The sequence below is a fragment of the Myotis daubentonii genome, chromosome 5 (assembly GCF_963259705.1).
Source record: "Myotis daubentonii chromosome 5, mMyoDau2.1, whole genome shotgun sequence".
NCBI lineage: Eukaryota > Metazoa > Chordata > Mammalia > Chiroptera > Vespertilionidae > Myotis > Myotis daubentonii.
The window spans coordinates 83,526,739-83,544,371 of NC_081844.1; the positions used below are offsets into that span (position 1 = coordinate 83,526,739).

A 17,633-nucleotide genomic window follows, 5' to 3' on the forward strand; every position below is an offset into this window, starting at 1 on the left:
GGATAGAGCATCAGCCTGCGGAGTCAAGGGTCCCAGGTTCGATTCCGGTCAAGGGCATGTACCTTGGTTGCAGGCACATCCCCAGTAGGGTGTGTGAAGGAGGCAACTGATCGATGTTTCTAATTCTCTATCCCTCTCCCTTCCTCTTTGTAAAAAAAATCAATAAAATATATTTAAAAGAAAAAGAAAATTAAGAAGCAAATACCTACAAAAATCTTGCTATAATGATTAATTAGTTTAAACAAAATAAAACAACTTCTGAGCCAATCATCTCAATAGGTCTATTTTAGTCTGAGTGAATTAATTGCGAGTGACAACTGGAGCTTCTACTTATTTGATAATAGATATTGACAACATTTATAATAAACCTTAAAGCATAATGAATAAAATTTAATAATTTCTTTTTTAAAAAGTAAATGTCTTCCAGAAATAGGAGTAATTTAATGTGATGCTCACCCATAAATCTGATCATTTTATAATACTTTGTAAGACTTAAAATCTACTTCATCCCACACTTCTTGGCAATTACTTTTAAAATATAAATTCAGGGCCAAATTAAATAAATGCAAAGCAAACTATAGAAAGCAAGAAGTATTTTCCCCCTCTGTAATCTAGCAAACAGTATTACAATTTTAAGTGGGTGCAGTAACTGTTTAGGGCTCTAAGCGCCGCTGTTCACCTAACTTGGAGATGAATGTAACCAAAAGCCATCCGGATACTCTGGGCTCTCACCTCTCTAAGACCTGCAAATCCCACAAATCAACTGCAGGGCTGCAGCGAAACTCCGTCCTACATTTGGGACAATCTGGCTTTCCGAGGGGGTCTCCGAGCCTGCAGCATAAAGGTGAACAAGACACTTATGCCCAATGAAGATTCCGAGTGGATTCCATAGCGAAAGAACAATGGCCGCTCCAAAGCATTACGGAGGACGCGGGGAGCTGATCCTGCTGTGCGCGCTCCTGAGTTCGCTGTGGGAGATTGGGAGGGGACAGATTCACTACTCCGTGCCAGAAGAGAGCGACAAAGGATCCTTCGTGGGTGACATCTCCAAGGACCTGGGGCTGGAGTCTCAAGAGCTGGCGAAGCACGGAGTCCGCATCGTCTCCAGAGGTAGGACGCAGCTTTTTGCTCTAAACCAGAGAAGCGGCAGCTTGGTTACCGCGGGCAGGATAGACAGGGAGGAGCTCTGCGCTCAGAGCGCACGGTGTCTTGTAAATATCAACATCCTCGTTGAGGATAGAGGAAAAATTTTGGGGATAGAAATAGAAATCACTGATATCAATGATAATAATCCGAAGTTCCAGGCCGAAAATCTGGAAGTAAAAATTAATGAAATCGCGGCGCCTGGCACACGCTATCCACTCCCAGAGGCTGTTGACCCGGATGTGGGCTTGAATGCCCTGCAGAGCTACCAGCTCAGCCCCAATCGCCATTTCTCCCTGGACGTGCGAACTGGAGACGACGGAACTTTAAACCCTGAGCTGGTGCTGGAGCGCGCCTTGGACCGAGAGGAAGAGGCTGCTCACCACCTGGTCCTCAGCGCCTCCGACGGCGGCGAGCCTCCTCGCTCCAGCACAGTGCGCATCCTAGTGACAGTGTTGGATGTGAACGACAACGCCCCGGTGTTCTCTCAGCCGATTTACCAAGTGACCGTCCCAGAGAACGTGCCCCCTGGCACCCAGCTGCTTACTGTAAGAGCTAGCGACCCGGATGAGGGAACCAATGGAGAAGTGGCATACAAATTCTGGAAAATCAGTGAAAAACAATCTCCGTTATTTCAGCTCAACGAAAAAACTGGGGAACTATCAACAGCAAAGAGCCTAGATTATGAAGAATGTGCATTTTATGAAATGGAAATACAAGCAGAGGATGTGGGGGCTTTTATGGGGAGGACCAAAGTGCTCATTTCGGTGGAAGACATAAATGACAATAGACCGGAAGTGATTGTTACATCTTTGTTTAGCCCAGTCTTGGAAAACACTCTTCCTGGAACAGTAATTGCCTTCTTGAATGTGCATGACCGGGACTCCGGGAAGAACGGTCAAGTTGTTTGTTACATACATGATAATTTACCTTTTCAATTAGAAAAATCAATAGATAATTATTATAGATTAGTGACATGGAAATATTTGGACCGAGAGAAGATCTCCATGTACAATATCACAGTGATTGCCTCAGATCTAGGAACCCCGCCTTTATCTACTGAAACTCATATCTCCCTGCATGTGGCAGACACCAATGACAATCCACCCACTTTTCCTCATGCCTCCTACTCAGCCTACATCCCGGAGAACAACCCCAGAGGAGCTTCCATCTTCTCTGTGACCGCCCATGACCCTGACAGTGGCAAGAACGCCCAAGTCACTTACTCTCTGACTGAGGACACCATCATGGGGGCACCTCTTTCTTCTTATGTCTCCATCAACTCTGACACTGGTGTGCTGTACGCAATTTGTTCCTTCGACTATGAGCAGATCCGAGACCTACAGCTACTGGTGACTGCCAGGGACAGCGGGGACACTCCACTCAGCAGCAATGTTTCACTAAGTCTGTTCATTCTGGACCAGAATGACAACACACCTGAAATTCTCTACCCTTCACTCCCCAATGATGGTTCCACTGGTGTGGAGCTGGCACCCCGCTCTGCAGAGCCTGGCTACCTGGTGACCAAGGTGGTGGCAGTGGACAGAGACTCAGGTCAGAATGCCTGGCTGTCCTACCGCCTGCTCAAGGCCAGTGAGCCAGGACTCTTCGTGGTGGGACTTCACACAGGAGAGGTGCGCACTGCACGGGCTCTGCTGGACAGAGACATGCTCAGGCAGAGCCTGGTGGTGGTGGTCCAGGACCATGGCCAGCCCCCCCTCTCCACCACTGTAACACTCACTGTGGCTGTGGCAGACAGTATCCCAGAGGTCCTGGCTGGCCTGGATGACATGAAGAACCCTGACAACTCTGAAGACTCAGATCTCACGTTGTACCTGGTGGTGGCTGTGGCCATTATCTCCTGTGTCTTCCTTGCTTTTGTGGTTGTTCTGCTGGCGCTCAGACTATGGCGATGGCATAAGTCTCATTCGCTTCAGGCTTCAGGCAGAAGGTTGGTGGGCTTGCCTGCCTCAAGCTTTCTGGGTGTGGAAGGAGTACAGGCATTCCTTCAGACCTATTCCCATGAGGTCTCCCTCACTGCAGACTCAGGGAAGAGTCACCTGATCTTCCCTCAGCCCAACTATGCACATACACTCATAAGCCATGAGAGCTGTGAAAAAAATGGTTCCTTGTTAACACCCATAGATTTTCACGAAGGTAAGGACGAAGCTACTTCGGCTCAGGTGAGTTTAATTTTTGTTTACATTATTTCTCAGAGGCATTACATTCTTTATAAATCTATGTGTTTTGAAACATGTATTATGCAGAAAGTTTAAAATAGTTTTAAGGTGTACCCTAAATATGGGGGTCATTTTAGTGGTGATACTACAACATTGAGCTCTAATTATCATAGTTTGTTTTATTTGCTTTCCCCAAGGATTGGACATGATTGTTTAAATGTGAACTCTCAACCTTTTAAAGCCTTCCATATTTTACTGTAATTATAATTATCACTTATCACTCATTCACTTAAGAAGTAGTTGCCCAACCACAGAAGTTAAGTTTGTTTTCTATATAGGAATACATATATTCCTAAATTAGGACTGAGAGAAAATTATTGAGACTCCTAAATCCTTGAATTATCTTAGTAGAAATAAAATAGATCACAGAATTTTAGCATGTGTTTAAGGTTTGAACCTAAAACTAAGCTCTGAAAGATTCCTTCTTTTTAAATCTCTTTTCTGAACCCTGTGTCTGCATTAGTACCCTTCAAAACTTTAAGGCTTCTTATATTTCCAAATATAAACACTTTTTAAATGGTGGATCCTGGTTGTAGGTTTGACTCTCCCTAAATGTTGAATTTGTGTGTCAATGTTCACCCAGGCTCACACAAATGGAGACATGGAATCTAAAGTCCAAAATAGACATTGCTCCTCCCCCTAAAAAACAAAACAACAAAATCAAGCCTGAAATAAAATGTCATTTAAACCGTTGAAAGAGACTTTTGTAAAATACAGAATCCCATGTTTCAGTAGAGTTCTAATGAATTGCTTTGATGGTGCAGCCATGTGAAATGTGTACTCATGGTAAGAGAGTTTGAGAATGTTAGTTGAAAGAACAGAAGTTTCATGGACACAAATTCTAAACAAGTTAATCAACTAAAAATTATTCCATCTGGACTATGTGTATGGCTTCTATATTCCTTGTTATAGCATTTTAATGAAACTAACCCCTGACTTGTCATCAAGAGTAAATAGAAAATACAATAAAATATTTGTTAGTAATAAAAAAAGACATTTCCCACCCTAGACGTCTTGGCTCAGTGGATAAAGCGCTTGCCTAGGGACTGAAGGGTTGCGGGTTCAATTTTGGTCAAGGGCATATGCCTGGGTTGCGGGCTCAATCCCCAGTAGGGCGCGTGCAGGAGGCAACTGATCAATGATTCTCTTTCATCATTGATGTTTCTCTCTCTCTCCTTCTCCCTTCCTCTCTGAAATATATATATATTTCCCAAGGATAGTGCAGTGTTCCCTCCTATTTTGCATATACAGTGGGTGGGAGTTAACTTTATATTTTCTGTAGTGTTTGGATGCACAGTCATTTGAGGGGACAACTATATTTTTGGTATTTTACAATTTTAAAAAGTATGTGGAAAGTTGTCCTGATAAAAAAGAAAATTCTTTCTCTTGGTAAAAACATTCACTAATTGTCAAAAAATTAAAATGAAGTAAAAAAATAGAATAAATGTCTCTATATTCAGTAAATGTATTTAAGTAAACTTACCATGAGCTCAGCTCCTTCCATTTCAAAGTCATTACTTCAGTACAACATAGGTACATAGATAAGGAAGTAATGCAGCCTACTGTGATATCCCTTTGTGACTTTATATTAAAGAATAGATAAACATTTCCCCAGTAACTTTTACATACTCCATTGGGTATGACATAGGCCAAGTAATTCTGAGATATGAAGAAGAAGGTAGAGTAGATCATAGCTTGGCTAATCATTGAGACAGTATTTATGGAATGAATATTTCCTGAGATAGTAAAAAGAGTAAAAAATATATTAATTTTATAAACAATATTGATAATATCAGAAGTAGGAGGTGTTTGGGATTAGTAAGGAATTGCACAACTTTACCAGTAATTTCAACAGTATTGATATTATCTTAATATATGTGATGTGAAACAGCATTAATTATGTAGAAATGTTGGGGCAAAACATAGGAATGAATAAAAGAAAGAAGTTATTTCATATGTCATGGCTAATAAAGACAATGAATTTGTGAAATCAGTAGATGATAAACTCTGAGGGCAATACCTATGATTTTCCCGTTGTTATATCACCACTAACAAGTACAAGCCAAGAGTTCAATGTATGTTTGTAGGATGGGGAAATGAATGCACCAACACAGGTGAGTAAAAAGTGGTTTACAGTTGTAAGTATGTGGAACCCAGTTTATTCTTGTATTATTATTTATTAATTATTGTATTATTCTCCATATGAGCAACTGTAAACCTACTTTTGCCCTACACTGTATATGTGGGTTTGTATAAAAACCCAACGCGATATGTCTAATAATTTGAAAACAAGAGTACAGATACCTTAAAGAAGGTCTTATAATTTAAGATGTAAATATAGTAACCAAAAAAACATGGCTTGTTTAGTCCAGTACACGATTATAATTACTGTAGTTCCTTAGCCTGAAGCAGCAGAGGCTGCAGTTTCATAGTGCGGACTCTGGGCGCCGCTGTTGGCCAGAGTGGAGAGCTGGGCGCTGGTGATCGCCTCGCGCAGCCGCAGCTCGCTTTCCTCCGCTCACTCGCTAGAGCTGGCCTTTCCACCGCTCCCTCCCCTGGAAAAGAAGAAACCCTGACCCCCACGCAGGAACTAAAGGCTGCTCGGGGCTCTGGACATCCGCGACACAGACATTACTGGTCATCCGGCGTCTTCAGGCCGGTGAGCACGCTGAGGGGAGCAAGAGGGATGGGGAGCGGCGCTGGGGACAGGGGCTGGGCTGAGCGGCGGCCGGTGCTCTTTCCCTTCCTGCTGTCTTTGTTCTGCCCGGCGCTCTCGGAGCCGCTGCGCTACCGGATTCCCGAGGAAATGCCCGAGGGCTCGGTGGTGGGGAACCTCGCCAAGGACCTGGGACTCAGTGTCCGCGAGTTACCGGCTCGAAAACTGCGCGTCAGCTCTGAGAAGCCTTACTTCACTGTGAGCGCAGAGCGCGGGGACTTACTGGTGAGCGGCAGGCTGGACCGGGAGCAGATATGCGGGAAGAAGCCAGTGTGTGCTCTGGAATTGGAGGCTGTTGCTGAAAAGCCGTTGAACTTTTACCACGTGAACGTGGAGATCGAGGATATTAATGACCACCCTCCCAAATTCATGCAAAACTCCTTTGAGCTGCAAATAAGTGAGTCCACACTGCCGGGCACGCGATTTATATTAGAAGTAGCGGAAGATGGCGATGCTGGCCTAAACTCTCTGCAGAATTACAAACTCTCTCTAAGTCCTACTTTCTCCTTGATAAATAAGGAGAAACCAGATGGTAGTAAATACCCGGAACTGATATTGGAGAAACCCTTAGACCGGGAACAACAGAATCATCATCGATTAGTCCTCACTGCCTTGGACGGCGGAGATCCACCCCTAAGCGGTACCACTGAGCTCCAGATCCAGGTCACTGACGCCAATGATAACCCCCCTGTATTCAAGCAGGACGTGTACAGAGTCAGGCTTTCAGAAAACGTGCCACCGGGCACCACTGTGCTGCAGGTGTCAGCCACCGACCTGGATGAGGGCCTCAACTCAGAAATAACGTATTCTTTGTACAGGACGGGGCAAGTGTTCCATCTGAATTCAAAGAGCGGGGAAATTACCACTTCTCGGACACTGGATTACGAAGAAATCAAGGAGTATTCTCTGGTCGTGGAAGGAAGGGATGGTGGAGGACTGGTTGCACAATGTACAGTTGAAATTAACATTCAAGATGAAAATGACAACAGTCCAGAAATTACATTCCATTCTCTGGTGGAAATGATTCTGGAAAACGCAGTGCCAGGAACTCTAATTGCTTTCATCAAAATCCATGACCGTGATTCTGGGGAGAATGGGGAGGTTAATTGTCGATTAGAAGGTAAAGTCCCCTTTCAGATCATCTCTTCATCCAAAAGTTCATATAAACTGGTAACAGACGGGACCCTGGACCGAGAACAGACCCCGGAGTACAATGTCACCATCACAGCCACCGACAGGGGCAAGCCGCCCCTCTCCTCCAGCACCACCATCACCCTGCGCGTCACCGACGTCAACGACAACGCCCCGGTTTTCCAGCAGCCAGCCTACCTGGTCCACGTGCCAGAAAACAACCCGCCCGGGGCCTCCATCGCGCAGGTCAGCGCCTCCGACCCCGACCTGGGACCCAACGGCCAGGTGTCCTACTCCATCGTGGCCAGCGACCTGGAGCCACGGGCGCTGTCGTCCTACGTGTCCGTGAGCGCGCACAGCGGGGTGGTGTTCGCGCAGCGCGCCTTCGACCACGAGCAGCTGCGCGCCTTTGAGCTGACGCTGCAGGCCCGCGACCAGGGCTCGCCCGCGCTCAGCGCCAACGTGAGCCTGCGCGTGCTGGTGGGCGACCGCAACGACAACGCGCCCAGGGTGCTGTACCCGGCGCTGGGGCCCGACGGCTCTGCGCTCTTCGACACGGTGCCGCGCGCCGCGCAGCCGGGCTACCTGGTCACCAAGGTGGTGGCGGTGGACGCGGACTCGGGACACAATGCCTGGCTGTCCTACCACGTGCTGCAGGCCAGCGAGCCCGGGCTCTTCAGCCTGGGGCTGCGCACGGGCGAGGTGCGCACGGCCAGACCTTTGGGCGACAGGGACGCGGCTCGCCAGCGCCTCCTGGTGGCCGTGCGGGACGGGGGACAGCCACCCCTCTCAGCCACCGCCACGCTGCTCCTGGTCTTTGCTGACAGCCTACAAGAGGCGCTGCCGGACCTGAGCGAAAGTCCTAAGCCCTCTGACCCCCAGGCTGAGCTGCAGTTCTACCTGGTGGTGGCCTTGGCCTTGATCTCAGTGCTCTTCCTCCTCGCGGTGATTCTGGCGGTCGCCCTGCGGCTTCGACGCCCCTCCAGCCCCGCCACCTGGGGCTGCTTTCAACCTGGTCTCTGTGTCAAGTCTGGACCTGTGGCTCCCCCCAACTACAGTGAAGGGACTTTACCTTATTCCTACAACCTGTGCGTGGCCCAAGCTGGAAAGACAGAGTTTAATTTTCTAAAATGTAATGAGCAGTTGAGTTCAGGACAAGACATACTTTGTGGTGATTCAGCTGGGGCCTTATTTCCACTTTGTAGTTCTGGTGAATCGACTTCCCGTCCTGAAACACTAACAACGGTGAGTTCCATTTAAGTGTCGTCCTTTTCAGCAATGACCCAATTTTCTGTATTTATATGAAAACATATTACACTTCCGAGTCTAGTGCGTTGTTTTAGGGATATTATAGCCTGTCAAAAAGCTGAGCTTTCATTCTTCAAGGGGAGTGTTGAATTGGGAGTAGTTATGTGCCATAAAACAGAGTTATCTTACCAAGTTTGGATTTTCAAAGTGATGAGAGTGTGTTCTTTTTTCACAGCAAAATTATTGTACCAATTTCTTACTTCTTTTTCAAAGCTATTGAAATTTACCCACTAATTGTCTCACTCCCCATTTAACATGTTAAATATTGTATTATAAGTAAACATTAAAGTAGGCAATCATTTAATCCTTTAGAGCAAAGAAACTACACCCAGGTATTTTCCTTCACTGATTACGCTGGTACTGTTTCTCTTCCTTGTTTATGTTTATTCTTCATGTCTTATTCCTTATATCTACCTACCCATGATTTTTTGAATCCCTTAAAATTGTAAGAAAAAATAATCTGTGGTGTGTGTGAGAGGGGGGAGGAGACTCAAGTACCTCAACAGAAGGTCCAAATCATTTTCTAAGTTCCTTCAAGTTTTCTTGAATGCAAACTCTTCCTCTTCCTTTCACAGTATAGGTATCAGGAGAGACTTGATAAAAGAAAAGGAAATGCTACTGCCTCTAACACTCTCATCTCTGGCCTCTATTTTTTGAAACGAAGGGGAACACACTAGATTTGTGTTATTATTTGGTGCCCGAAACATAACTAGAAATTCTGTCATCATCATTGTATCTGTAGGAGGACAAGAGAATGATAACTTTTCCATTTTAAAGACAAAAACCATGCATATATAAAGTTGCCATTAAATAAGCACCAGTCTTTTGTTGGTTTCCTTTAGGAACTGCTTCAGTAAATGGGGCCTTTGCAAACGGCTGAAATTTATCATAAAGGCACTTGCTTTTTCCTTTCTAGTGGTAACCACTTGTCTATTTCTTGTATTCTTTTTTCCAAGTTGTTACATAAGTTTCAGTGACTCTTAGAATAAGAAGTTTAAGACTACTTTAAAATTGCATGATTTCTTCATGGAAGGACTGAAATGAAAAACCTGCTTTTCAGTGTATGTTCATTTGAATCTTCCAAATGCATCATGTATTCACATAGAAAACTAAAATGTTTTTATATAGCATAAGTTTTACAATTACAAATATGTAAAATTTAAAAACCAATGCGTTTTAAATTTAGTAATATTAGGTGAGAAAGTTTACATCTATTGCCTAATTAAAATTACTTTGCAAATAAAATTTTAAGGAACCCTTACTCGAGGAATTTTACTATAAAAATAATTAACCTTATAAAATAACTTCAAAGTGAAAAATCTATCCATGTATTCATTCAATATAAATTATGTAAGATACATATATGTCTAAAATTTAAAATAGAGAGAAAGCTAGACTACCCAAAATTAAAGTTAATTTGATATTAAGAAAACTGGCGATTTAACAATACACTTACTAGAAATTTCACTCCACTACGACATCCACAAAGATGATTGCTTTTGAAATATGAACGTAAGAAATAATTAGCGAAATCTAAAATCGTAATTAGAAGAGAGTAGTGTTTTCCTGCGATCATCTGTGATACAAGTGCTGTATTGCGTATCTGTGAGTGTAGTAACTGCGTAGGACTCTGAGCGCCGCTGTTCACCAACTCTAGGAAAAACTCAATCAGCGCTCCCTCCGGATTTTAGAATCTGCCAACTACACAAAGCCCCGCGGATCCCACGTACCAACCCCGGGACGGCAACAAAACTCAGCCTCCTCACTTGGGGCACTTCGGGTCTCTCCTGAGGAAAAAGACGACCTTAATTTGCAGGAGGAGAAAAGAACCTAAGGAGTCAGCGTGGGAAAAAGCAGTCTGGGGGGGATTAAAATCCGGAGTGAAGCAACAATGGCGGCTCCAATGAATAGCCGGCACCACAGAGGACTGGTCCTGCTCTGCCTTCTCCTGGGAAGGTTGTGGGAGATCCGGGCCAGCCAGATCCGCTACTCCGTGCCTGAAGAGACAGTAAAAGGCTATGTCGTGGGCAACATCTCCAAGGACCTGGGGCTGGAGCCGCGGGAGCTGGCGGAGCGCGGAGTCCGCATCGTCTCCAGAGGTAGGACGCAGCTTTTCGCTCTCAACCCGCGGAGCGGCAGCCTGGTCACCGCAGGCAGGATAGACCGGGAGGAGCTCTGTGCCCAGAGCCCACGGTGTCTGTTTAACTTTAAAGTTCTGGTTGAAGACAGAGTGCAGCTTTATGGAATAGAAATAGAAGTCACTGATATGAACGACAATGCCCCAAAATTCCAGGCAGAAAATCTGGAAATAAATATTAACGAAATCGCGGCGCCTGGCACACGCTATCCACTCCCAGAGGCTGTTGACCCGGATGTGGGCTTGAATGCCCTGCAGAGCTACCAGCTCAGCTCCAATCGCCATTTCTCCCTGGACGTGCGAACTGGAGACGACGGAACTTTAAACCCAGGGCTGGTGCTGGAGCGCGCCTTGGACCGAGAGGAAGAGGCTGCTCACCACCTGGTCCTCAGCGCCTCCGACGGCGGCGAGCCTCCTCGCTCCAGCACGGTGCACATCCTAGTGACAGTGTTGGATGTGAACGACAACGCCCCGGTGTTCTCTCAACCGATTTACCAAGTGACCGTCCCAGAGAACGTGCCCCCTGGCACCCAGCTGCTTACTGTAAGAGCTAGCGACCCGGATGAGGGAACCAATGGAGAAGTGGCATACAAATTCTGGAAAATCAGTGAAAAACAATCTCCGTTATTTCAGCTCAACGAAAAAACTGGGGAACTATCAACAGCAAAGAGCCTAGATTATGAAGAATGTGCATTTTATGAAATGGAAATACAAGCAGAAGATAGTGGAGGGTTGAAGGCGTGGACGAAAGTGCTCATTTCGGTGGAAGATGTAAATGACAATGGACCCGAAGTGACCGTTACATCTCTGTTTAGTCCAGTGGGGGAAGATGCTCCTCCAGGAACAGTAGTCGTTCTTTTCAATGCGCATGACCAAGACTCTGGGAAGAACGGTCAAGTTGTGTGTTCCATCCAGGAGATCCTACCTTTTCGATTAGAAGAGTCAATAGAAGATTATTATAGAGTGTTGACATCCCAAGTTCTTGACCGAGAAAAAATCTCTGAATATAACATCACAGTGACTGCGACAGACAGAGGAACACCGCCCCTGTCCACAGAAATTCACATCACTCTGCACGTGGCTGACATCAATGATAACCCACCCTCCTTCTCTCAGACCTCCTACTCGGGCTACCTCCTGGAGAACAACCTTAGAGGCACCTCCATCTTCTCTGTGACAGCCCATGACCCTGACGGCAGTGAGAATGCCCGAATTATTTACTCCTTGGAGGAAGGCACCGTCCAAGGGGTGCCTCTCTCCTCCTATGTCTCCATCAATGCAGATACTGGTGTGATCTATGCGCTTTGTTCCTTCGACTATGAGCAGTTTCGAGATCTTCAAATGCAGGTTAGGGCAAGTGATAGTGGGAAGCCACCCCTCAGCAGCAGCGTGTCACTGAACTTGTTCGTGCTGGACCAGAATGACAATGTGCCAGAGATCCTGTACCCCGCCATCCCCACCGATGGTTCCACCGGTGTGGAGCTGGCACCCCGCTCTGCAGAGCCCGGCTACCTGGTGACCAAGGTGGTGGCGGTGGACAGAGACTCAGGCCAGAATGCCTGGCTGTCCTACCGCCTGCTTAAGGCCAGCGAACCAGGGCTCTTCGTGGTGGGATTGCACACAGGTGAGGTGCGGACCGCGAGGGCCCTGCTGGACAGAGATGCCCTCAAGCAGAGCCTGGTGGTGGCAGTTCAGGACCATGGCCAGCCCCCTCTCTCAGCGACAGTCACACTCACTGTGGCTGTGGCTAACAGCATCCCAGATGTGTTGACTGACTTGAGTAGTCTTGAGATCCCTTCCACCCCGGAGGCCTCGGACCTCACGCTCTACTTGGTGGTGGCAGTGGCTGCGGTCTCCTGTGTCTTCCTTGCCTTTGTTATCATCCTGCTGGCTCTCAGGCTTAGACGTTGGCACACATCACGGCTGCTCCAGGCTTCAGGAAATGGGTTGGCTGGCATGCAGGCTTCTCACGTTGTGGGTATGGATGGGGTCCAGGCTTTCCTGCAGACCTATTCCCATGAGTTCTCCCTCACTTCAGACTCTAGGAGAAGTCACCTGATCTTCCCTCAGCCCAACTATGCAGATACACTCATCAGCCAAGAGAGCTGTGAGAAAAAGGATCCTTTGTGCCTTTCAGATGATTCAAAATTTCCTGTAGAAGACACTCCTTTGGTTCCAGTGAGTTCCATTTTTTCTTTCTTTCTATTATAATTGGTTTTCTCTCCAAGTGTTTGTACTTAAGGTAGGATATGTTGTTAATAACATATTTTTCACCATTTAAGTTTGTACTGGGTCCAATTTTTGTTCTAACATCTATAGAAAGCATTTATTGGTTACATCGCTGACATGATTTGCATTTTCTCGTAATAATTCATTGGGTCAATGAAACCTTCCTTTTGGGACTGCTCTCATGATCTGGGGTTAACATGAGGGTTTTTTTATGGGGTTGCTTTATTAGTTATCCTGGTTCACTACTAATTTTAAGGCTGGTTTTCCATTCCTGAAACTTATTGTTATCTCCAATGGCCACATTGTGGAATTCTTATTTTTTAAAAAAAAAAAAAAAGATCACTATAGTCTATACTATCCTGTAAGGGTAAATTAATGAGAAGGCAAATGCATTCTCTCAGAGACACAACTGAAGGTCTGGGTTTACTGCTTCTGCTTTTCTATTTCTATGACAGGACAACACCCCTTTGAGGTGACTTTTTCAGTCTAATGTGTGTAGAGATTGTTTACATTTAAAGATCATTTCTGAGGAAGATTCAAACTTCAGTTATCATGTACTTCCAACCCCAATTAAAGCATGTTTTATCCTTTTAATGGTGAAAATTTTAATATCCTTGTTTTCATATTCTCAAGGTTTTAATTCCCTAATGCTATAAGGTCAACTTATTAATAGCTTGAAACTCTTCTTTCCTATACTTTATGCTTACTCAAGAGGGGTTTCTGAGACTGAACACTCTGAGAGGGGAAAGTAAGGGAAATAAAAAGTACCCTTTGATTAAGTTATTTATGGCTCAGTTCTTCAACTTTTGAGGCTAGAAATAAATCTGGTTATGGGAAATGATTTAGGAAAATATTTTCAGGAACTGCTAATAAGGTTCAAACAATATTTTACTGGCTTTTAGCTATCGGGAAAAAATAATGTTTGTTTAATTTGATTTTACACATACTTTCAGTTCAAATAATAAATGACACTCTAGGAGGCTTTGAAAATAAGCTTTGCAGTCGACTCAAAATGCTATTCTAGACATGCTGGATACAAAGCTAGTATGTCTGGGAATTTATTATAGCATGCAGACATTATAATTATTTCAAATATTCTCTATTTCTAATGTAGTAGGAAAAAAGTAAACCATCATCTGTAGTCATACTTTTAACCATGCAGTAAGGAAATCTTTTGGTTAAAGCTTCTGCCCTGGAGACTAATCTTTATTACTTAGTATTCACCAATATTAAAATATGTATTAATTTGAAAAATTGCTATTGATGAAGGTTTCTGTGTCAAGGTAGGTAACTACTATTCTGTAGGAAAAAATGTCACTGCCCTTAAAGAAGAACACAAGTATCACTGGAGGAATGACTGGACAGAGTGTGGAAAATCTTAAATTATAGTTTTCTTAAACTAGGTAGGACTTCTGCACGGGTAACAGATTATATAATAGAATATGCTTAAAGATAAAAGTCTTTTTAAAAAAAGATAAAAGTCTTATCACCTCAATGTCTCATCTTAAAAGAAGTTAATTAAAATATCTTGGATTTGCTTCAAAATAATGAGAGAAGGAAATATATATTAAACAAAGATGGTCTTTGTTGATCATTGTTGCATTTGGGTGATGGGTATATTAAGATTCAATAATGCTCTCTGCTTTAGTATAAACTTGAAGTATTCCATAATAAATTTCGTGAAAACACTAAGTATATAGGCATCCGATGTAAACAAAAATTGGGGGCTATTATATAACTGCACTTTTGAAGAGGGAGATATATCTTCTGGAGATAAATTGGATTCAACACTAAAATGCCAGACTGCAGTTCCACACGGAGACTCTGGGCGCCGCTGTCGGCCAGTGCAGGGCGAGCGCTGACGGCGGGCATTCTTCAGCCTCTAGCCTGGGATTTCCTGCGCAGCAACCAACACAGAGAGAAGGAAACCGGCTACCACAGTGGGGCTCCTGGCCGCGCAGACTGTCTTCAGCCCGAACGGATTCCCAGCTCTGTCCTGGGACGAATGCTCTTCCCGTGACACTGTGGCTTGCGTTTCTTCGTCTTTCCGGAGACTGGGACCCAGCGAGAACTAGAGCGCGCGATGGGAGGGAGCTGCGCGCACAGACGCGGGGCCGGCCGGCCGCAGGTACTGTTTCCCTTCCTGCTGCCTTTGTTCTACCGCGCGTTCTGCGAGCCGATCCGCTACTCCATTCCTGAGGAGCTGGCCAAGGGCTCGGTGGTGGGGAATCTCGCCAAGGACCTAGGGCTCAGTGTCCAGGAAGCGTCAGCTCGGAAGCTGCGAGTTAGCGCGGAGAAGCTGCTTTTCAGTATAGACAGGGAGAGCGGGGACTTACTGGTGAAGGACCGAATAGACCGCGAGCAGATTTGCAGAGAGAGGAGAAGATGTGAGTTGCAGTTGGAAGCCGTGGTGGAAAATCCCTTAAACATTTTCCATGTCATTGTGGTTGTTGAGGATATTAATGACCATGCCCCTCAATTCGATAAAAAGGACATACATTTAGAAATTGTTGAGTCTGTATCCGCAGGTGCACGAATATCCCTTGACCCTGCCACTGACCCCGATATAAACATGAACTCAATTAAAGACTACCATATAAATCCTAACTCTTACTTCAAGTTAATGGTTAGAGTTAATTCCGATGGTGGCAAATACCCAGAGTTATCTTTGGAGAAACCTCTAGACCGGGAGGTGCAGCGGTCTCATCGCTTGATACTAACGGCCTTGGACGGAGGGGACCCGCCACGAAGTGCCACCGTTAGAATAGAAATTGTTGTCAAAGACACCAATGATAACCCCCCGGTGTTTAGCAAAGATGAATATAGAGTCAGTGTAAGTGAAAGTCTGCCCCCTGGGTCCTCCGTGTTGCAGGTGACAGCCACTGACCAGGATGAGGGGGCCAATGCCGAAATAAGCTACCACTTCAGGAGCACTGCTCAGAGTACCAGGCACATGTTCTCACTGGACGAGAAAACAGGCCTGATTAAGAATAACCAGTCATTGGATTTTGAGGATATGGAAAGATATACCATGGAAGTGGAAGCAAAAGACGGAGGTGGTCTCTCCACCCAATGTAAAGTCATAATAGAAATCCTAGATGAAAACGACAACAGCCCAGAAATAATCATCACGTCTCTCTCGGATGAGATTTTGGAGGATTCCCAACCAGGAATGGTCGTGGCCCTCTTCAAAACACGGGACTGGGATTTCGGAGGAAATGGCGAAGTCATGTGTAACATAGAAAGAGATGTTCCTTTCAAGATTTACTCCTCTTCTAATAATTACTACAAGCTGGTGACAGATGGGGCCCTAGACCGAGAACGGACTCCAGAATACAACGTCACCATCACAGCCACTGACAGGGGCAAGCCGCCCCTCTCCTCCAGCACCACCATCACCCTGCGCGTCACCGACGTCAACGACAACGCCCCGGTTTTCCAGCAGCCAGCCTACCTGGTCCACGTGCCAGAAAACAACCCGCCCGGGGCCTCCATCGCGCAGGTCAGCGCCTCCGACCCCGACCTGGGACCCAATGGCCAGGTGTCCTACTCCATCGTGGCCAGCGACCTGGAGCCACGGGCGCTGTCGTCCTACGTGTCCGTGAGCGCGCACAGCGGGGTGGTGTTCGCGCAGCGCGCCTTCGACCACGAGCAGCTGCGCGCCTTTGAGCTGACGCTGCAGGCCCGCGACCAGGGCTCGCCCGCGCTCAGCGCCAACGTGAGCCTGCGCGTGCTGGTGGGCGACCGCAACGACAACGCGCCCAGGGTGCTGTACCCGGCGCTGGGGCCCGACGGCTCTGCGCTCTTCGACACGGTGCCGCGCGCCGCGCAGCCGGGCTACCTGGTCACCAAGGTGGTGGCGGTGGACGCGGACTCGGGACACAATGCCTGGCTGTCCTACCACGTGCTGCAGGCCAGCGAGCCCGGACTCTTCAGCCTGGGGCTGCGAACCGGCGAGGTGCGCACAGCTCGTGCTTTGGGCGACAGGGACGCGGCCCGCCAGCGCCTCCTGGTGGCCGTGCGGGACGGGGGACAGCCACCCCTCTCAGCCACCGCCACGCTGCTCCTGGTCTTTGCTGACAGCCTACAAGAGGCCCTTCCGGATCTCAGCGAACGTCCTAAGCCCTCTGACCCCCAGGCTGAGCTGCAGTTTTATCTGGTAGTGGCCTTGGCCTTGATCTCAGTGCTCTTTCTCCTGTCCATCATTCTGGCGATTGCCCTGCACCTTCGTCGCTCCTCCAGTCCCTCCGTTTGGAGCTGCTTTCAACCTGGTTTCTGCTCCAAGTCTGGACCTGTGGTTCCCCCCAACTACAGTGAGGGAACATTGCCCTATTCCTACAATCTGTGCGTGGCCCAAGCTGGAAAGACAGAGTTTAATTTCTTAAAATGTACTGAGCCCTTGCATTCCGCTCAAGACATAGTTTGTGGTGATTCTTCTGGGCCCTTAATTCCACTTCAGAGTGGGAATGATTTGACTTCGCATCCTGAGACCCTAACACCGGTGAGTTTCATTTCTGTGTCTTCAGTAATATTCTACTAGTTTCTCATATTTCAGGTGTACTGCTTCATCTTTATATCTGGAATAATTTTTAGAAAATCCATAACTAATCACCATCTTGTCTTCTCAGTGTTCACTTTAGCTGATTATATTTTTCAAGATTTTTTACTTCGTTCAGAATTTGCTCTATAATTTAAAAAGAATGTTACTCAATTAGAGATATCTTTTCAA

The 17,633-nt window shown here is 46.2% G+C and overlaps 1 protein-coding gene across 16 annotated transcripts in view; it reads left to right on the forward strand.

Moving 5' to 3' along the window:
- The window catches only part of LOC132235769 (protocadherin gamma-C4), a 158,477-nt gene that overhangs the window by 59,711 nt on the left and 81,133 nt on the right, over positions 1-17,633 (forward strand). Inside the window, exons 1-2 of one of the 16 annotated variants that reach the window (XM_059698682.1) lie at positions 14,638-15,032; positions 15,777-17,405. The exons of 10 other annotated variants lie outside the window; for them this stretch is intronic. In XM_059698682.1, coding sequence (XP_059554665.1) covers positions 14,988-15,032; positions 15,777-17,405 — 1,674 coding nt within the window. In that variant the 5' untranslated portion in view covers positions 14,638-14,987. Of the gene's footprint in view, positions 1-675; positions 3,327-6,048; positions 8,476-9,979; positions 12,854-14,637; positions 15,033-15,330; positions 17,406-17,633 lie in introns of those variants that run through there. 5 more of the 16 variants (XM_059698661.1, XM_059698678.1, XM_059698667.1 and 2 more) reach the window with 5 other exon arrangements.